The 23,136-nt window shown below is 36.7% G+C and overlaps 1 protein-coding gene across 1 annotated transcript; it reads right to left on the bottom strand.

The window, feature by feature from the left end:
• Positions 1–2,381: 2,381 nt before the first annotated feature.
• On the bottom strand, positions 2,382–23,053 carry LOC131435545 (uncharacterized). Its single transcript, XM_058603554.1, has 5 exons — positions 22,338–23,053; positions 5,360–5,710; positions 5,000–5,305; positions 4,336–4,941; positions 2,382–3,848 (listed from the first exon to the last, which is right to left on the bottom strand). Exons 1-5 carry the CDS (start codon positions 22,413–22,415, stop codon positions 3,036–3,038), a joined length of 2,154 nt encoding a protein of 717 aa, XP_058459537.1. The 5' UTR covers positions 22,416–23,053; the 3' UTR covers positions 2,382–3,035.
• Between the last annotated feature and the right edge of the window lie 83 nt (positions 23,054–23,136).

The raw sequence follows: 23,136 nt of genomic DNA, 5'->3' as shown, positions 1-23,136 counted from the left end.
CGATGAGAACGTGGTCGATTTGATTTTCCGTATGTTGATCAGGTGATCTCCAGGTGGCTTTGTGGATATCTTTTCGGGGGAAGAAGGTGCTTCGAACTACCATTCCTCGGGAGGCTGCAAAGTTTACCCATCGTTGACCGTTGTCGTTTGTTACCGCGTGCAGGTTCTCCAGCCCGATCACGGGCCTGTACATTGCCTCCCGGCCTACCTGGGCATTGTCCCGCCGTGGACAGCTGTCGTAGGTTCGTTCCAGCTGCGCGTAAAATGCTTCCTTTTCGTCATCGAGTCTCGTCTCATGTGGGCAGTGCACGTTGATGATGCTGTAATTGAAGAAACGGCCCTTGATCTTCAATACGCACATCCTATCACTGATTGGCTGCCACCCAATCACGCGCTGGCGCATCTTGCTCAACACTACAATGTCCCGTCCAACAAAGTTCCTGTAGTGCTACGATATCGAAGCCGCGGATTTGAAGCTCATCATGCAGCATTCGGTCGTATCCTAAGAAGCCAAGCGATTTGCAGTTCCATGTGCCAAGCGTAGTCCTTTGTTCGTTGCGTCGGTCTTTGCCGATTATTCCGAGTCGTATTTCTTTCTTGATTGTTCGTAACTTCCTTTTTCCGGGCATACGAACATACGACCAAGGTCCTACTGGGGTTGGGTACCCGATCTTTCCTATGATTACTCGTACCCCAGCCGGCACCGCGGGGACGTAGGGATAGGAGTTACTGGACAAGAGGCTAAGAACCACATTGGGGCCTGAATTGCGCATTGTCCAGTCGTTTACCAACCAAGTGCTTTTTGTTGTACTATGATAATAACAATAATATTTTACCAATGACTTATTCATATGATGTTCAAACATTGTTGTTCGTTCACGATAATCTGTATAACTTCACAGCTCAGCATAATTTACAGTTCTCAATTCTATATCATTTTCGAACAACAGTAACAATGTAGTAACAACTTGTTTCGTGCTCGAGTAGTTACAAGCATTTTTTCAAAGACGAATTCTACAAAATATAATGCACTTCCAGATATACAAAGAACAAACAACCGTGTTTCTGTTTGAGTTTAGACAAAGTTTAGGGTGATTCCCCCCTAGACTGTGCCACATTCGCGACTAGAGCCATTTTAGGCATACACACTTAAATTGTTTTGCCAAATTCTGTATTTTCTATCGAATTTACAACAGCTGACCGTGCGGAAATCAGTTTGGTAGTTGAACTGATTACTGAGCTTTCGGCAATACAAATGTTGTTGAACAGTTAAACAACTACCGAACAGTTCTGTGAATTCAATGGTATCATCTTACGAATGGTTCGGTATTGTTTTTTAATTGATTTGATTTATTTTAAATTGAAACAATATTTCGAAAGACATGTCCCGGTAGACAGGAAAAATTCTGTTTTACACGATGTGCATCTGCACATCAATATTTTCGATGATCTATTTAAGAAATTTTTTATTTCTACCTAGTTCGATCAAGATTCTATAGAGGGATTTTAATTATTAGAAAATAAAATAATACTTACTGAAGTTTTCAATAACTGACAGTTAGTTTTTATTGATTGGGATATTTACCATTGTTTGGTAGTGGAGTATGGTGAACAAACAAAATCAGTTCAAACTAAAGAGCTATTGCTATTTAGCCGTTCAACACAGTAGGTAGACGAGAAGTAACTATTTATCAATAATATGAAAAGAAAGTTTTGAACTGAGCAACTGCAAAAAATCGACCAGAATATATAGATAGACAGAAGAACAGTGATTTTTCTTCACGACAATGCACCATCGTACTTGTCGAAAAGCGTTCGCGACACGCTGGGATGTCGTCCAGTAGAGTGAGTCAATTCTTCTGACAAAATATCCACAAATTGTCAGCAAATCGATAGAAAGCGATGCAAAATATTTCGAAAAAAAAAAATAAATACAACGGTCCCGGCGAAGAAAAGTGTTTTATTGAACAAAACAACGGAGTTTAACTGGGAATACACCTAGTGTCTGCTGTTGTGATAGCTTCCGTCCCATTCTTTGTGTGTCTAGACCGCTTCGTAACCAGCACCTTACATAACTCGGTACTTTATGAGGATCTTGATATAATACGTAACAAGGTTGATCACGTAGTTCATCTACCTTGTATCACTACTGACATGCGTTGATCATTGGACAATTGTTGAAAGAGAAAATCGAAGAAGTAACTTACACGGTGCGAGTGCTGAGAGACTCCCATAAGATCGAACATCTATGAAATCCACAATGTACACCTGTGTACAATATTAAAACAAAGGAAGGTGAGATACCATAACACAGCTACACTTTTCCCAGACTTTGTCACAATAATCAACTTTGGCTTTCTTCTTATTTAGTGAACGCGTGATTTTTCTAAATACCATTTTATTATTACAAATTTACAATAATGGGGTCTTTTTCTTCTCTCCTGTTGGATTTTAAGCCTTTCGTGGAAACTGCAAATATATTATCGCAGACATGCTTGACTCTTTGAATCTGACCTTATGTTTTGTTTTATTTATGTTCATTTGAATAAATTGTATTACAGCAAAAACTATGATTAATAATGATCGAGATCTGGATTACCACTGTGGAGTTAATTTTTTTTGGTGGATCTCTTCCAATACGCTACACATACAGAAAAGAATACTTTCTAAACCTAGCAGATTCGAAGTTCGGGAATCGTTTATTACGAGAAATCATGTTTAAGTAACATCCTACTTATGCTATAACTGTATAAACTTGATGGTTCCGTTTAGTATTTGGCTCTTGAACTAGTTACGATTTTTTTTATTTTGTTTTTGCAATCCAATGACGACACGATAACCTTTACATAAAAGATTACACGGGTCGTTGATGAAAATCTAACTAAATATTTTGGCTTACTAAAGTTAACTGTTTTTCCGGAATGTTTTGCTGTAATATAAAACTTACAAAGACGTATGTACGGAAGTATGTTGCCTTTGGAAAATGTCACTAGCATTCTAAAAAGCACCTGGACTTACTGATTATGCAAAGCCTTTTACAATCGTGCGATTTCAGTTAAATTAGCCATTTGCTTTTTACCACCGGTACCGCTTCCACCTAAACTCGAATAGTATCCTGATTTGTCGTGAAGAATTTCCATTGTACTTGCACCGCTACCAGCCCCAGTACTAGCTGCTGTTGATGGCCCCTCCAAACATTCACAAGTTAAACTTGAATCCGATACGTTATATGATCCTAGCAGATTCTCTGTTGATTTAGTAGTAATGGTAGTTGTCGTTGTAGTCGTTTCCTGTAGGAACTGAGTCGGTGGAGGAGCGTAGTTTTCTACGTCCACAAAGGCTGAATAACGCTCATAACCATTCTTCTTCGGAATTGAATTCCGATGTTGAATAGTGATTGTCGTTTGGGTACGAGTCTGTGCCGGGACACTGGCTTTTCCCATTTCTAGATAACCGTAACCGTATCCATACCCACCGATTCCTTTCATTGCAAGGTTGTCCCACGATTTAGGCTTGTGAACAGGTGGACCGGCGTACATAGTTATTGGCTGTATCTGTCCGGTGTGTGGGTTGACGTATTTCTGAACGTAATAATGGTGTTGATGTGTGTGCGGTCGGTTTGGACCTACGGAATTGCTCGTCGGAGGCTTTTTGTGGGACGAACCGACCGAAGCAGACGTTGCTTCGCTGTGCGGTTCCCAATAAAGGGTATCGGTGCTGATAGAAGTACTGTAAGAAGCTGGCGAGTTTTCAGCCGCTGGATTGAATTCGCTGGATGTGCATGAATGAAGACTACAATGACTGGTTAGACTAGCATTTAGATCATACGCTTTGGTGTGGTGATGCTCCTGAAGATAGGATTTTAAACGGAAATAAATATAATAGTCTATGGAGAATAAATTTGATGATGGTGAGCTATTCATACATTCTAGCATTCAATAATTGAATTTATAGATCAATACTACTGATTAAAAATTTATAAATAAGAACTTTAATTGCTTCGAACCATGAAATCAAAAAGAGACTTCATTTTGAAATATCGTAGATCACTCGCCGGACAGTAAGTCTCAGACATTGAAAAGACTATTTTAGTATCGAGTAAGATCAAAGAGGATATCTTTTATCTTAGTTCTTTAACGCAAACTTACGCAGACATACAATAGATCATGGTTCGAAACAAGAGGACTATTCAGCTAAGATAGTTACAGTGTCGTAAGCTCAAATGATTGTGTGAAAAGATATTACCATAGACGATAACGAGGGATCGTTATATGTAGTATACGAAAGTATCAACATGAACTCTAACTCTACTCAAAACTACGCATCGAAACTTACGTGCTTATCTTTGCTATGGCGATACAGATAATTGGGTTGCGACTGTGGTGAGATATGTGGCTGAGACTTGGGACGAGGGATGCGATCTTTACCGCAATCCTTCGCCTCTTTCTCGCGATGCTTATGCTTGTGATGATGGTCTTTGTGGTGCTTGGATTTACGCCGTGAGGGAACACACTGAGGATCACAGCACGGGCTAGCGAGATCGTACGCGTCTAAGCTTGTATTGTCCTTGTCGGATGTTTTGTTGCCTTTATCTCCGCTTCTTAAGAAATGACCCATACACGGATTGCACGAATGTCCATGCAGGTGGCGACGCGATGAGGATTTCGTTGTTTTGGTATCATAATTGTGAAGACTCTTCGTTGGCGATGTAGACTTTGACTGTTTACTGGTCGCTGATCCGCTGCCGGGTTTTAAACCACCTAAACTACTATTGTCAAGGGAAGAACCCCGGATAACATGCTGATGGTCCTTGCATAATTTGGCTGTCGATTGAGCACAACTAGTATTAAAAGAGGCAGTACCAGATGAGTAGTCGGCAGTGCCGCTAGCACCAGTTGAGTTTGAGGGATGAATCACGTATCGATAGTTGCTGTCTAGGCACTGCAAAAAGAAATATTCTCAGTCAAATAAAAAAAAAACTTTCCATATCACTACTTACATGGTAGGCCAACATAAATTGGGCGGGTGGTGGAACAATGTACGTTTTTTGGCGAAGTAGTTTTTTAACGTCCTCCGTCGAAGCAGCTGGACGACAAAAAGATGAACCAGAGGCCGATTCGACATCAGTTGTGGAGCCTGGGTCTATATCGTCACTAGCGACAGTGGTTTTCTTTCGAGCCGGTAAGCTATGCGTTTTCCATTTTCCTTCCAACAACTCACGCTCACGTAGACAAATTCGTTCGAGATCATTCATTTTACTTTTCAACAGCTCTTGCAGCCGAATATATTTAAGATGTAGTTCAACCTGTAAGACCTTACATTAGATATGTTTCGAAGCTTACTGATCAATCAATGTAACCTTTCTGCAGCAATCCTCGAACAAGACCACCATTCGCATCCGGTTATCACAGTTTTTAATGAAGTTGACTAGCGTTTTGTGTTCGGCCTTTTCCATATCGTAGCCATTGATGGACAGAATCACATCTCCTTCACGCATTCCGGCCCGATATGCTGGCCCATCGTACTCCACATAGTCCACGTAGGTGATCATTTCAACTTCCTGTTCCTTTTTGTAGTGGATTCCGTAGCTCTGCAAAGTAAACCCATAGGAGCCGTTCTTTTTTTCAACGATGATCGTTCGCCGGCGACGATCCTCGTCCGGTTTGGTTGCCGGAATGCGGTCCGATTTGACTTTCTCCAGTATCTGAGACTAGATGTAGAAAAATGAAATACTAAGTTTCAGTACAACTACAAAAAAATAACACTTGGAATAATATTTTTACCTTTCCCATAGAGAAAGGTTATGCAGTCACTAACAATCAACGTTGCATCCAAGATCTAAAAATTGTATATGTATATGTGAGTGTATGTACGTTTGTATGTATGTAACCCAAATGTGCACTCGATTTTCTCGGAAATGGCTGGATCGATTTCGGAAAACTTAGATACAAATGAAAGCTCTTATAGTCCCATAGCCTGTTATTAAATTTTATCCGGATCGTACTTCCTGTTCCGGACTAACGCGGTGAAATGTGCTCTTGATTTTCTCAGAGGCCACTTAAACGATACTGCTAATTCAGTTTTATTTGGATTTATCTTCTGGTTTCGGAGTAATGGGGATAAATGTGCAAAAACGCACCACTTTAGCTAATTTGTTCTGATTGCGATAGCCTATATAGTGTGTTGATCATTATATAACAATTTTCGCAACTAAAGATTAAAATTAACGGTATTATGCTGCTTTTGAATTTTATCCAAATGCAACTTCCGGATAGAAGAGGTATAATGTGCAACTTATTGAAAAAAGTGCTCTCGATTATCTCGGACACCCATAAGGCAATTATGACAAATTTTGATTGAAATGTAAGGTCTGCTGTGAAATTTTACCCGGATCTGACTTCCGGTTCTGGAAATATTAAGTGTAGAGTGCTAATATATTCAAACCGTCATTTAAGGTGACGATGCAAAGACCACTCAAACTCTACAAAACTACGCTGAAAATTGTTCCTATATATATTTACCAGATTCGGCTTTTGAAATTACTGAGTGAAACGTGTTAAAAATTTCAGGCATTGATTCAATATGCCGACGCAAAAAGATGGAAAAAATCACTTCTACTAACATAACATTGAGAGTGAAAATTAATTCAGTCTGTTTTTTGGGGTCCAAAATGCATTTATTTCAAAATAAAAAGAATTTAAAGAATTATCAAAATCATCACAATCTCTCAGGCAATTTTCGAATTCCATCTCGAGAAAATGTCTCGTCTTTTGAGGTGATCTAAATTTGAAGCCAATTTCCGATTTCAGCGAAAGAAGTGAACTGATGACCTGCCAAATCGTGCTGCATCCATAAAATAAATCTAAAGGAGCAATGTCAGCAGAATACGGCAAATGTGACAAAAAGTCCCACTCGAGCGTTTCCAAATATTTTTTCACGACTTTTGCGACATGAGACCGAGCGTTGTCATACACGAGAATAACTTTATCATGTCTTTGCTTGTACTTCGGGTGTTCTGCGCGGCTCAAACGCATCAATTCCAGCCTATACAGATTGCCTGTTATAGTACCGCCTGGTTGTAGCAGTTCATAGTATACAACACTCTTTTGGTCCCACCAAATGAATAACATGATCTTCGATCCATGAATACTCTGCTTTGGTGTGGATGTTGAAGTCGGATCAGGGTCAATTCGCCGAAACAATGTTGCACATATTCTTCGTGTAACTAATTCATTCACCCATCCTCACTGCGAATATCCTGTCTATACTCATGCCCGTCTCGAATAACTTTGAACTATTCACTGCACGAAAGAGAGAAGGGTGAAAATGAATAAGCAATAATCGTAGAGAACCCGAAACTACTAATACATTCATCGCTCTTGGTATACATCATGCATGTTCGTTTTATACATTCGTTTGTCATTCGTTCATTTACTTTACCCTTCGAATTGGTTCGAATAGCGTCACTGCGTTCATCTAATAAGTTTATCATATCTCGTGAGGTAGCAGCAATGGGAGAGTGCTGGGATATGGTTCGCCACATACACATAAGACTATGGTACTAATGCAGGGGGAAACGTCTTAATTTGCTTGTTTCAAAGAAAGCACGAACGATAATTGCGAATTAGGTTTTGACGATGATCGCTGCACGAATATTCGTTCCACATTCGCGTCAAGTCATTCGAGGGTATGTTCAATGCGAATAACAACTGCAAGAAATAGATCTTCATGCGAGCAACGAAGCAGCGTCGGCTTCGTTCGCACCCGAATATTTGGACAAGTCAGTGAGATTATCGAACAAAGGCGAAGAGAAGCGAACGATAATCATTTGCGTTCGTTGCATTTCTGATATTCGAGCAACATTGCGCCAAAAACCGTTTTGCCAAAAGGATTATCTCACCGAATGTCATTTCACCGAATGCTATTTAGCCAAAAGGGTCATTTAGTCGATCTTTTCGATAGTCTTCATATCGTGATTGGAACTGATTTGAAATAAAGACAAATGAAAAATGATAATGTTTACTCCCGTTTTGTTGAACTACAATAGTACTTTTGAAGTAATCCAGAAAGATTTGAATGATTATTTTATGTTCTCTTTTATTTTATTTTTATTTCATAATCTTCAAAACGAAATTCCCAAGAAAACTTGGTGACTTCATCAGAGTATCCAACAAGCAAATGTAGCGGTAGCGAAATGGCTTTCGGTGAAACGGCTTTCGGCGAAATGACCCTGATCCAGTGAAAATTCGCCTTTCAATGTCTGTCGGTTTCAGTTCATAAGGACCCAACTGCCTTGCTTTTGAATCATTCCCATGGATTTTAATCGTACCGAAACTGAGTCACTTCCAATGATTCTGCAAGCTCATCTACGTGATTTATCAGTTGGAGCATTATCACCATAAACATCCACAACCATTTGATGCGCTTCAACTGCACTTTTCTTCCAAAAAAAACAGAAAACTAAAACATTCCGCAAATTCTGCTTAGTGAACACAAAATTGCTCATAATTAACAGTGAAAAACAAGGTTTTTTGTTAAACTCGAAGCAATAGGAACTGAACTGTTACTGTTCAATATTCATAACAGCCATCTTTTGAAAACGGACCGAACTAATTTGTACTCCCTATATTTTGGTCTTATTAACTGATGGCCATACCAATTTATTTGGCTATTTTGATATTGCATCAATTTCTCATATTAGCGATAGCATCATTACACCACTAGGTGAATTAAAACAGGTTTTTTCAACTCATCACTGATAGTTCTATAAATATTAGTGGAGGTTTGATTATTAGACAGAGGGAACTTTAAATGGACTTACAATGATAACCTCGTCGTTTTGGCATGGTTGATTTGGTTGGTAGGGTCTAAATGATAAAAAAAATTCTCATTTTTGCGATATTTTTCAGAGTTATCGTTCAACAACAAAAAAAAATCAAATGCTTTGCATAATAAAAAGCACAATTCGAAAAACATTTTGTAATATTTTCGTGGATCAATATTGAGAAATGAGTCGGTGAAGAGGTATTTTTGAGGACGCTTCTTAAAAATCACGATTTGCGATGTCCGCTGTATCAGACTATTCAGAAGTCAACAAATCAAAGCAGCATAGTTAGAGTAGAAGTTTTTCTAGACCCCAACGTTTCTGTTTGATTTTTTTTTTATTTTATTGAATTTTTGGTGATTGTTCAAAGTGAAAACTGCAATTTTTCACGAAAAAAATCGCTATTTTGTAAAACCTGTAAAACCTCCCCAAAGTAACAAACAACGAAAAAAAACGTTGGGGTCTGGTTTTTTATATGTAGAAAGTTCAAAACCTGCTCTCGAGAAAAACGCGTTTAAAATGTTTTGTTTATAAAATCAATGGAAACAATGTAATACTCAAGGGAGCCCGTAGGGTCTAATATTTTCAAAAAATCATATATTTTCTTTTGTCGTGAATACGACTTACTTTACTATGGGGCGCCTTTTCAAAATTAGCCATATGGAAGAATGGGCAAAACTTAATAAATATTAAACAAAAAAAAAATTAACAAATATTCAAATATATATATAAAAAGAACATTTTGATTCCACTTAGCTTTTCACGTAATACTGAAATCTCTTTCATTCGCCAAATTCGTAAATATTTTTCAGCTCCATGAGAAATGGCGACGTCTGGTGCTGTACAAAATCGATAGTTGACACTATATGACAAGTATCGCGTCGAATATCAGTAAAAGCTAACACACTGTTCGAAATCTCGGCAAACGGATTTGATGATTTCGGTAAATTTGTGGCTTACGGACAAGTTCAGAACATATTATGCCAAACTTCGGCAATAAAAAGCGTTTTACCGAGATATCAGAACTATACAATAACGAATTTCGGCAATAAGCATGTGAATCCCTGAACAATCAGTAAAATTTCGTGTTGCCGATCTAATTCGGCATTTCATTATGCCGAGCTAGAGAATCGGTTTTAAGTGTGTAGTATAAATGCATTGTTACAACTCTGGAAGCGAAGCAGTAAAAGTTGCGAAATTCACACAATCAACTAATACGAATGATTCTAGTTTTAGTTCGTATTCACGTCCTTCAGTTATGTCTGTGACATCATTCACCCGGCTTTTCATTCGTATTTCTAACATTCTGAATGACCAAATTGTGGAATTCTCTACGATATTAAACACTGTAAACGATATTAAACACTGTTCGGCATTTTTCTCGAGCGCAAAGTAGTCAAATGGTGGCTTAGTTCGCATTCGTTTGGTGCGAATTTCGCACTGCGAAAAGTGCACGAAGCTAATCAAATTATTCTAGATTTGCACTAAGTAGATGATGACTTATCTCAGATTTGGAAAGATGCAATCGGTTTAGTTCTTTAGATAACATTAAGGGCCATTGGAAGTGCTGATTTTGCATAATGTTCCCGATCGTAATTTATTTATTAAATTCATTGCTATCCAACAACAAAAACGAGAACAAAGATATTTTATTGCATTAGAATACAAAATTGATTATTCACTCTTATTAGAAATTTCGATAATTTTTCGCAAAACTGTCGGAAAGGTTTCTAATTTTTGTTTCTAACTGTTGATGAACTGATAGGTCTAAGATGAAGCGTAAATAGTGATGTGCACTATGCATAAACCGACTACCCATAAGGTACTAAAATCCCTGAATGACGATTTTTATTAAGTATATTGATTTAAGCTTTGTGAGCTCAATTATTGTGCTAATAAGAGAAACCGGGAAAGCTATTTACTATCCATGGTAAAAAGAGTGTGCAAAAACAGAATTGGATGTACTTTCATTCCAAGTTCGGTGTTTTGATCAGTAACCTAATTGACGGTGAAGGGCTCTAAATAGATTACATATGACGCATGGTAATATATACTGAGAAGAAAGTTATGTGTAATCAAAAGTAAGTTATATTTAATCAAATGTTAAGTTTTATTGACTCATTTCAAAGTAGAATGCGATTTTCTTAATTCTTGCTTATTGAAAGAAACTATCGTTGTCGAGTGGTTTAGCTCCTTGTAACAAAGGATAGAGCAAATAAAACGAAACATTCAAAGCAACTCAAAATTAAGTGAAGAATAGTTAAAAAATGGATACTTTTTATTTTATTCAAATCGAAATATAAATGTGTATATTAGAAAATTTGTTCAGTAATTCATGAACCAGTGAGTTTTTTTTCATCATCATCCGGGTGAAAACCACTGAATTTCATCCTACCTCATGACGCAGAATGTTGCTTCACAAATAGGGAAACGACACACATTAAAGCAATGTTCTTTTTTCTAGACTCTCAAAAGAATGTTTACCGAACCTACGATTCTTTTTATCCACCGTTATATACATGCATAACACCTCATCCATATACTTCGTGTTAATCATTTTGATCCTGCAGTTATGTCAGGATTCATGCAGAGTATGTCCCACAGCTATCACTTTTTCTCAATTCCGCTTTTTCCCAGTCTCTTTTGTAAATATGACACGGATTTTAATCCGTATAAGTACTATTGCTGTACCATTCGCTTCACAGCTCGGTAAACTTTTTCATTATATATCTACTCGAACTTGTTCGTGGCTGAATACTAAGGTCTTTACTGTGTATCGTCGCTCATGTTATGTTGTGGCTCAAACCGAATATTAAGAGCTCAGACTGTTTGCATACATTTATTTGAATCTTAAAGGTTTCACAATAATTCTTATTAAAATCCGCTTCTAACAAAACATTGAATAAAACTTAAAACCCTTGCTTGGTTGAATAAACAAACACTACACAGGGTGACAAATATATATGATTATTATCGAGTTCCAAAATTGTGGAAAACAGATTTTTGCAATTCCTAGTCCTATTAGTATTGTCGTTTAACACGAGAAGCTTGGGGACTACTGGGATTACCTATCATCATAAAGTATGAATACTGTGTGAAGTCCAAAAGGAGAAATCCTAGCCAAAATATATCCATTCGGTTTCTGCTTTCCTGCCAGAAGAGGCCACCAACGTGGATCAACTGATTAGCACAAATTATATTCACTTGCTTCAACTATTGAAATGCTTCAACTATTGAAATTTCACAAATACCTGTCTTTTCCGCGATAGAATTTAAAAATTCTCTTTCAGTCTGCGGTTAGTATCTGTGAACTCATTTTCGTAAATAATTGCTGTGAATCGATAATCTATGGTACTACCGCATCGGAATAACTCGGGAAATCAATGAGTTTTACGGTGCATGCTGTTACTACATAAAAATTTAAAAAAATCTCTTTAATTAGCTATTAATAGATAAACGAAGAAAAAATGGGTGGGTAATGATTACAGCCATAACTGGAGGAAATGAATACGAATAAAACTGACATGTTACACAGTTCGAATAAATCATGTGATTTTACATTTTATGTACATAAATGGAGCGTCGTATTTCACACAAATTTTTATTCAAGAACATGTAAAATTGTTACATGGTTTAAAATCGAATGAAATAAAAAACATAAGATCGACAGCAACAGCGCGACTTGAACCAAAAACTATCAGATCACAAAGCACGTCAGTTAATCGACTGAATCACCGAAGCCTATATCTGCTTGATGAATAATAGATACATATAAACCAATACAGCAGCACTTGGTAGCCGAGTGCAAATTACATTCGGAGCCTGTAGAATTCTGTACGAGAAGAACATTGCGTTATTTGAAAAGTTAAGTAGTTATGAATTGTATCGTTTGTTGAATTATGTCACTTGTAAAATTCATAATTTTTTTTCTGTGCCGATTTCAGAAATTGAAACTAAGGCTGTGAACCATTTCGCGGTTAATCTTAACTTTTGGTTGAAATCTGACACTTGGGCTGTTATTCTGTGTCGAGTAGTTAAATTTAACTAAAACTGCGGCCACTTTCAAAATTTGACGGACGGAAAGCTATTGGGGTTTATTTTCCACTGGAAATAATTTCAACTAAAGAATTAATATTAAAATTTTCATTGCAAGATTTTTTTCAGTGTCGGAAAATAACCATCGATCTGTCAAAAATAACCATGCTCTCGAGCAGGGTTATTTTTGACAACATCAAATCAAATGCTCGAGTGTCAGATTTTAACCAAAAGTTAAAATAATCGCAAAATGGTTTACAGCCTCAGTTCGAAAAAAGTAACAGGCTCAGAATTCAGTTTCAAAATTTGGGTTCGGAATTTGAATTCTTGATTTCAAGAATTTAGTTCAACGATTATGAAACCCTATAAATCCGACTTCTGGATTCAAATTCCGAGTGTAAAGTAAGTTGATCAGTAATTAAAAAATAGGGTTCAGTTCCAGTCAGAGTTTTAATTTCTAAATCTGTAATCTGCACACTTAAAACCATTTCTTGAGCTCGGCATAATAAAATGCCGAAACTGATCAGCTACACCTAAATTTGCTGATTGCTCAGTAATCAATACGCATGTTTCTGAACTTCGTTAAATGCATTCACTGATATTTCGGTAAAATGCTTCACTTTGTCGAAATTTGGCATAATCGCTTGCTGAATTTATCAGTAAACAACAGATATGCCGACATCAGCAGAGACGTTTGCCGAGATTTCGGAATATGCGCTAGCTGTTGCCGAGATTCAGCACGACAGCTGTCATTTATTGCCACGTTACATTTTCGCTACGCATTGCGCGATTATTTTCTGATGAATTTCTCGAGTGAAAAAATGGATAATCTTCGAAGAAACGTGGAACCACTTGCAAGTAAAAATATTGAATAAATATAGTGACATGTTTCGCTTTATAAAAAGTGACTTTATCAGATCACATTATAAGGAAAAAACACCCAACACGGGGCTCAAAGAGTCCTCGAGACAAAACTTTGGGGGATATGAGAAAAAATAACCCAATGCATGGACAAATTCAATAGATCAAAGTAAGTTTATTTTTTGAACAATACCGTATATGCATCATTAAATATTGAAAATTTTTGTATATTTATTTTTATTTTCATATTTCCAGCTCGACTCAAGGTGGCCGCATCCGGAAACGCCGCTTTTTATTATGCTACATGCAAGGATGGCTTTTATCGTATCAAAGAACGTTCGCTGGCAACTCTTCAACGATTGAATCAGTGCCTTCAAAGAGAGTTGGAAATCATCGCAACAATAAAAACCCCGCATGGCTCATTTAACATAGAATAGACACCAGTGCGAGAGCGAATTTCTCTCGATGACATTTCTGAGAATCAAAGGTTGGCACGCCGCTGTGGGGATCTTCTCTGAAGCAACAAACGGTCGCTTATTCTCGTTTCGCGATCCGATTCTATACAGGCAGTTGATAATTGCGATTGAATCATTTCACTATTGCCGCTTATTCTAACTATGTGCAATTAACCTTTGTATTAGTGGTGTCTATGAAAATGTCTGTGAATGCTCCACACAAGGGTTTTGAAATATTGCAACCTAGAATGAGAATCATCAAGCTGAATCATCGACTCGATTTTCTGCGATAATTGTCAACTTGCGATCCTCTCTTGGGAAATTCCACACAGCAACGATCATTATCAGACTGTAATTTTTTTAAGGGCCATGAAATACTCAGAGTATGAAGTGGAGAGAAGGAATGTAGAAAAATTCTCTCGCGGTTCATGCATTGAGAGATTCGAGTTCTTGTAGCATCTTCTACCGGATTGAAAATGTTGTATACAATATAGATAGCAATATAGCAGCTTCTGTGAAATTTTCGGCAATCACCAACACTGGCTACATGTTTAAAGGTAGAGGCTTTAAGCACTACTGGCAACAAATTTGTAAGCCTCCTTTAAGTGTTAATAAAATGAATTTTTGATCCTGAATGGTGTGTTTATAATGTTTAGAAATTACAAACAAAATTGATTGACTAGATTTTTAATTACTGATGATTCGGTAATTTGTTTTTTTCATTTTTTCGCTTTATTGGATTGCCGAATATTCAGCGAACGTTTCACTGAGCAAACAGTAAATCTTATGCTGGCGATTTCGGAAATATTTGACGTTTGTCAAATTTGAGGGTGCCGAGACGCTCAGTTATTTTATTTTTGCCGAGATGATTGCTGATTACTCGGCTGTGCGAATCTCGGCATTTTTTTGCCGAGACTCAGCTAAAAAATTTAAGTGTGTGGAACTAAATTCTAAAGCTGAATTCTGAAACTTATTTTTAAACTTAGAATTAGTGTTCAAAATATAGGTGGACCAGAATCCAGGTTCTTAATTCAGTTTTAGGATTTTGTTGTAGAAATGCAAATGAGAGCGCGACTTGCGACGTTTGCGGCTTAATACCACACAGATGGTCTGTTGTTGCCGTTGTTGGTGAAAGGTCCTCATCATGACGTTCCAGTTCCGTCTAAAGCACAAGAAGATATAATCAATTTTCGATCATGGTTTCTCTTCTATACTCGTCTAAAATGCAAATGAAAGGTCTTAAAATTCTTTTAAATTTTTTTTTCAGATCCTACATCCGGTTCCAGTATTACAGTGCGATTAGTAAAAATTTTCAATTTTATGAATATTTTTTCACAAGTGATGGCAAAACGAAGTGCATTTTTTTATAAAATTGCTGATAAATTCATCTAGTTTGCAGACCTTCTTATTTGTTGGATATGTAAATCTATTTTGGGACTTCTAGTGCCCGGTTTCCGCTTCGGAACGCATCGGTAATAGTGAAAAAAAAGCTCCCAAAACGGAACTCACAACCGATTTTCACAAATCATGATTCAAATTTAGGCTCTCAGTTTCTTAAAAGATACTGTGCAATTTCATCCAGATCCGACTTCCGGTTTGGGCTTTCAAACTGTCATACACAATGATGCAAAATCGGTACCTCCTGGTACGGAAAAAGAAGAAAACGCACCCGCCTAGCACACAGCGTGCTTTGTTCAATTATGTATAGCGTGCAGGGTAGCCCCATTTAAATCTATATTAACTTGACATACAACAAAACCTTCACTTATGTAACTTATATATGAACGGCTGAAGGCAAAAATCGGATAAGTACAATTTAGTTTAAAAAACCCGTTTAAGTATTTTTGAATGCAATGCAAGAATCGTTTAAAGATATCTTTTTTGCAAGAACCGGATAGAGAAACTTTGAATGCAAAAACCGGACAAAAACTTAACCGGTTCTTTCAAAACAAATGTATTTATCCGGTTTTTGCATTCAAAGTTTTTACAAACTACCGCTGTGGGAACGCAGCCTAGATCAAGTTCCCCGTAACAAACAAGCAAACTATGCTTCGTCCACTGCGACAGTCGGTAAAAATTTTGAATGCAAAAACCGGATAAATACATTTGTTTTGGAAGAAGCGGTTAAGTTTTTGTCCGGTTTTTGCATTCAAAGTTTTTCTGTCCGGTTCTTGCAAAAAAGATGTCTTTAAACGATTCTTGCATTGCAAAGTTCATGTCCGGTTTTTGCTCTCAATGTTTTTATCCGGTTTTCCCATTCAAAAATACTTAAACGGGTTTTCCAAACTAAGTTGAACTTATCCGACTTTTGCATTCAGTTGTTCATAAGTATATATGTATTACGTACGTTACGTACGCATGTGTGCAAAGATTTGTATTTCTTAATACATATAAATATTGGTGAAGTAAAAGCGATCATTTATATGTATAAATATATACACATATACGCAAACGAGTGAGTATGTAAGCATACATACATACATATATAAGGTTCGTAAATGGAGGTTTGGTGTTTACAAATTGAAAAGGTGTCGGTAGTTTATACTAAAGAAAATTTTTGATTTTATTCAAGTTTGAAAAAAAAATCTTGACAGAATCTTCTAGTGATGTTTTTGAAAACATAAGTAACATGAGAAAGACATCATTACACCACTAGGGGGATTAAAAAAGTTTTTATTAATGACTTCTGGTCAGTCAGTAATTTTAACTTTTTCGGTTTTTAACGATATTAAACTAACTAGAGATTATGAAAAGAGAAGAATATGAAATTATAGAGCCACAGTACTAAAGGAAGAGTAATGATGTATCTTCACGGAAAAGTGAGACAAATGACAAGGGTCATTTAAGTAAGCAGAAGGTTTCTCGTATCTAAACTTTTACCTTCTACCAAAGGAATCGAACTTAGGCATCTTAGCGATACGAATCATCCGAGTCTCTGTTATGTCAGAAATTAAAGGCCGTTTATCATTTACTATCCGAACCGGCAAAGGTCGTTTGCCATTTACTATCCGAACCTATCCGAAATATCGAGCATCCCCCCGAACTGGCTTTAAAACAGTCAACTTACCGTTCACACAATATCTTCCTAAATTAAAATATGATACATACAAATAATGTATAAAACTGATCCAGAGGCTTGGCTCAAGTGCGTAAACCTCAGATACGAACAAAATCAAAAAACAGTATCACCAAAAATATTCAAAGTATGGATTTGAAACTATGATATTATGTTCTTAGACAACATAGTGTAACAGATGTATTTCAGCTCACTTTAGGATTGATATTATTTTGGTCCACTTTGTAAAAATTTCCACCAAATATTGTAATATCTTTGAAAACCCCTTCCGTAATTGGTAATTTAATGTGATTAACTTCAAATTGATGCAAACATGGATTACTTAACATCGAATAAATCCATAAAGTTTGTTAGGTGGGCCAAAATATTTGAAATGGTCAAAATACCTCTGTTTCCTTATCTATCGACTGAAACAATAAACGAAAAATCGATTTTTCATAGAGTATCTCCCTTAAGCTATGTTTATTCCATAAATTTATGATTAGGTACAACGGAGTGCGAACAGATCATATTCCTACAAAACGATTTTATTGCGTTGGTTCGGCCTAATGGAAGTAAAGCATCAACGCTGCCTCTGCAAACGTTGACAGCAAAATCGAACCAATAAGCCTAAAAATTTGGATTCAAGCCAAATGTATGCAGATGACAATCGTGCACCGGAGTGGTTTTGAATAACACGTTTATTTCGACGTTGAATTTTTCTGGAAAAGCAATAATACCACGTCGAAAGAGTTCTTCACCCACCCGGGATCGATCAGGTGATTGTAAATGGAGATTTTTCTGTTAAAAATATTGAATAGCTATTTAGGCTGTGAACCATTTCGCAGTTAATGTCAACTTTTGGTTGAAATCTGACACTTGAACGGTTATTTTGTGTCGGGTAGTTATATTTAATTAAAACTGGGGCCCATTTCAAAGTTTGACGGATGGAAAGTAATTTGGGTTTATTTTGCACTGGAAATAATTTTAAACAAGGAATTTATGTTAGAATGTTCTTTGCAAGATTTTTTTTCAGTGTAGGAAAATAACCATCGATCTGTCAATAATAACCATGCTTTCGAGCAGAGTTATTTTTGACAGCATCAAAATAACCGCTCGAGTGTCAGATTTTAACCACAAGTTAAAATTAACCGCGAAATGGTTCACAACTTTAGTCATGCCTTTTGGAACAGTTGTCCGAATTTTTGACACGCTTTGTTTGAAACCATTCTAGCACACTTCATCTTGCTCCTTGTTTGGCTCATTTAGCTTTTCTAACGAGTCTTTTAGTGGAATATGTTCACTATTCAATGCAGATTTGTTTGCTTTTAATTCCATTTTGCACGTCATGGAGAATACACAATCAAAATATTTCGCTAGTAGAGTAACCTACTTTGGCGCGGCAACTATGGGGGAGGGGGGGCAAGGCACTTTTTGCCCCTCCAAAAATTTTATCACAGGGCCACACCTCACCAATAGTTTGGCTATTGGAATATTTAAAAATATTTTGCATGATAAAATTAAAATAATGTGGAATTACACTTTTTTAGACCTATTATACACTTTCAAGAGTTATAAAGTAGTATTCAACTTTGCTCATGAATGTTATGAATAGTATTGAAAAAAACGAAACTTATAGCCTGTGAGGGCAACGCTTGGCAGATCACTTCTGATATATAGAATATATCAACAAAATTAAAATGAAATGAACGGTGTTTTACAAGTTACTTTGATTGTGATATTTTTGCATACATGACATTGAACTTAAATTATCTGCACATTATCTTTTCTCTCAGGGAAAGTTAGAATGTAAAAGAGAATGGTCATTTTTATAAATTGTCTATGAATAAAAGTACATATACTAAGCGATCTTCCCCTTGCTGTGAACTGTTTTGTGAATAGTTTAAACTTTTAGTCAAAATTTGAAATTTCGACATTTATTTTCTAAAAAGTAGTTGATTTTTTCCGGCGAACGACCATAATTAGGTTAAAGCCGGTTAAATAAACGATATAAATCTAAAATCTAGTTGAATTTCACTCAACAGACGAACCGTTCAAAAATTCGACAAATAGAAAGTTTGTTGAGCTCTAAAAAAATTAATAAATAGTATGATAAGTGCAATACAGTAATCATAAGAATAAATTATACTTATTACTTTTACTTTAATTGATAGCTCTCGTTGAGGTGAATTACAAGTTACGTTTTTTTGTATACTAAATTATTTTGTTTTGAAGCATTTATTTATTTATTAAACAACCTGATATTGTGTATTTATATCACTGGAACCGTATTCATTATCACAGTAAACATGAATGCAAATGGATTAATTTTTCAAATCAAGAAATTGTAATACTTAATCCGGAAATGTTGGTAAAATTCTGGAATTAGCATTAAGATTAATCTGTTTAGTTTTGCGTGCACATTTCACACACATTTATGTAAATAGGGATTTTTATAAAACAATGTGTTCTCTTCCGATTTACTATCAAATTGCGATTTTAAGATGTATTTAAAAAGCTCGTGCAGTGTATATCGAAAAAATATTCCATATATTTTTTGTTTTATTTTGTTTCGATTATAGAGGTTTTAACCTTAAGGTCATTCGCGTCATTGTGCGGGGTTGGGAATCGAACCCAGGCGGGCATCGACTTACCCATCACACTATATCCGTCCCCCATATTTGGTGTTGTTTGGTTCAGTGTACTGATTAGAAAAGCTGTGCATTTGTGCATTAAAAAAATTGTGTATTTGTAACCTTTTGTGCCACCGCACTTTACTGTGATGTCCCTCGTGAATCGCAAAGCGTGATCCAAATTGATATATAGTATATTTGGTTTACCACAAGTTCGATTTTGTTTTCATTCATTCATTCATGATATTTTTTTTGCTCCCTCAATATTTGGAACTTGCCGTCCCAACAAGGAGACTGATTAGACACGAGTCCTGGACAATACTTGGGAAGGATCAACTTGCAGTGGGAGTTTTTAACGGAAGGTGTTGCGAACCACTTACGGCGGAATACGGATGGAAGATGGGAAGTGGAGAAAGTGAATAGAGCATGAACTGCATCAGTTGTTGGGAGGACCAACCCTCGTCCAAACGACCATAGTCGGGCGGATACGGTGGGCAGGGTATGTCAGAGAATAACCCGATCCGATGATACGATGATCCGACCGGTATAACAAGAAGAAAAGACACGCATCGGGTAAGATGGATCGATCAAGTTGAAAATGACCTGTGGACCCTTCTTAGCTACCGTGGCTGGCACCAAAAAGCCATAATCGAGTTGACAGCAAAGACCCGTGTGACCTACGTCTGAAAGGGACGACACACTCATAGTGGCATCAATATTTGTATTACATAAAAAAATTCTTGAGTTTCTCATTCAAAAATTTTCAAACTTTGAACTGCGATTCTTGGTTTCTTGCGCAATTGGAAAGCTTGAATGTTTCATATGAATAAAAATATCTATTTTTGGTTTTCTGTCACCTGTGATCTAGTCTACATGTCCAGAAAGTTTCATGAAAATCGGAGAAGATGCTGCCAGCTCTAGTGCGGTAAAAATTCATTTTCGATCGAATGATATCAGATGAAAAAGAAATTGATGGCCACTAACCGTCAGCATATCGATACAAATTCATATGACTTTTGCTGCCATTTTCAAGTGAAGCTCCGAGAATTCATCTTCAGTTGAATAATCGTACCTAGTCACTTGAAGTTTTGTTTGCTTAGTTTCAAGTTCCAAGCTGTTTTATTGTCTTTGCTGTTGGTAGTGAGCAAGTTCGAATGAATAGAATTATAAATGGAGTCAAGTATTAAACTGATAGAGGAAACTACTAATTTATGTGTATTCTGTAACTGATATTTCAGCTACCTGGTTTGTCTTTCATCTATTATCTTGAACCAATTCGAATGTTTACATAAACCTTGTTTAAAGGCCGCTCTCACAATATTGAAAGAGATATTTTGTTACTTCAAGAGACCAACTGACGGTGGTTAAACTGAGCTTTGATTTGAAGAGAATCGATTGAAGAACTGTATGCTGCCGGTTCGGTACGTCAGCGAACGTTGTGTGTGTCAGAGTGTGAAGTTTACTGCAGTAGAGAGATCGTCAGGGTGTCACTTCTTGTTACTGCAATGTTCGGAAGTTTCAATAGATTGTCTATTTTCGAATTGGCATGTTCGGTAAACGAATTCTAACTGAAATTGTCACCAAACTTGAAGCTGTTAAAATTTCGGTAACAAAGTATCGAAATCTGTTACATATTTTCAGTGCTAAAAAGAAGGTTTGCATTTTTTGTTTCATTTTGCATGTATTGAACTTTAAAAAAATAAGATTTGATTTTTAATAAAAAGCTCAACCGATTTACTCACATTGTCATTAGACCAATTTTTGATCGAAACACCCTTTACGCAAAAAATACATGCACTGTGGCATTTGTCCATTTATTTAAGATCCAGTTGCTAACCCATTCTTAATCTGGGCTCAAGATTAATTATTGAGAAGTTTAGTTGGGATCAACAAATGTAAATCGGAATAAAATTTAATAAACTAATTTGGGCGGATTATGTGATGTGAGAATTTGCACACTCGGTGAATTTATATTTTTTGATACTATCGGTGCATGGACTTATTCAGCGAAAGAAGAACTAACTAGATGTAAAAATCTCCAGTGAACGACCATCATAGGTTGAAGCTGCGGTTGGAAAAGTGACATGATAAGAATAATAACAAACAAATGCAAAGCTGATTGACAGATCCCCGTAATTTTACATAGTAATTATTGTTGCAAAGCTCAACTATATAAGTAATGAAAAGAATTCGATGCACAAGGAATGCTCCTGGCTGGAACAAACTGTATACTGTTTGCATGCAAATCATTTAATTAAATGTCACGAGGACTATACGTGACGCGAAAAATAAATCGGTTAGAGCATACAAACGTTCAATAATCGCACACCCTTCTGGATCTAATATTGTTTTCGACCTGAGAGCCCAAGATGATTCACTGAGTGATTTATCACCACTGTGGGTGGTTCTGCAGTGAAAGCTATCTAGAACTATTCATTGGCACTACTGGGGTGTATGCGTCTACCGTCACTTACCGATGATAATTCCAGCTCATCATCGCTGAACAGGTTGTTTCCGGAACGATATTGTCGTTTGCTTCGGTCTGCATTCATCGTGGACCTGTTCCTGGTTGTAACCCGTGGCTTTTCCGAAAATAGTAACACAATATGTTTAGTTTAGCGCCCGGTCTAGTGATCACACATTCGCTCCGACTTTTACATGTTACATTTTTCTTCTTGATAATCGATTTTTTCTATTGTATGGCAGAGGTATTATCTTCGTCTAGAACGATGGAAATTGGAGGACAGGATTTTTGCATTTCACATTCATCATTCACTGTTTCGTAACATGCTAATTATTGAGCTGTTATTAACCACTTGTTTGCTTGCAATATTACACTAAATGACGACAAAAGCAGCAAAGCAAAACTACCGAGGTGACAATGAAATCACTGATATTCTGATCAGCAGTACTGTGTTACAGAACAAACTGGCTCGGCAGCAATACTAAGAGAGATAGAGCACGATTGCGTTGACCACGATTATCTTTTATTATAGCTATTGAAAACGGTTTCATCTATATCAAGCTTTACGGGTAATGGAATTGCTGGAAAGTTGGCAGTCTACCTTCGGGCGCCATGTTTTTCACTTTTTGCAGGTTGATATACGCGATGCACTATAGTTCCGGTGGCGGGGACTAAGACGAGTTGAACATCATGACAGTCACCGACACAATGGAAGAGAGCAACTGCTATCACAAGTGCGGAAACGTTAGTCTAGTCCACAATAAAAACATGTAAACTTTAGTATCGATACTCGCGAGAGCTAATGTCTG

The sequence above is a fragment of the Malaya genurostris genome, chromosome 3 (genome assembly GCF_030247185.1).
Source record: "Malaya genurostris strain Urasoe2022 chromosome 3, Malgen_1.1, whole genome shotgun sequence".
Classification (NCBI taxonomy): Eukaryota; Metazoa; Arthropoda; class Insecta; order Diptera; family Culicidae; genus Malaya; species Malaya genurostris.
Note: the sequence above shows the minus strand (reverse complement) of the source record. Positions and strands in the feature narration are given on the sequence as shown.

Excerpts from the sequence above, each read along its gene's own strand:
- LOC131435545 (XM_058603554.1), bottom strand. The coding sequence starts at position 22,415 with ATGAATGCAGACCGAAGCAAACGACAATATCGTTCCGGAAACAACCTG. Across the intron at positions 5,306-5,359 it reads TCGAGGATTGCTGCAGAAAG|GTTGAACTACATCTTAAATA; the intron begins GTTACATTGATT and ends AAGGTCTTACAG. Across the intron at positions 4,942-4,999 it reads AATTTATGTTGGCCTACCAT|TGCCTAGACAGCAACTATCG; the intron begins GTAAGTAGTGAT and ends TTCTTTTTGCAG.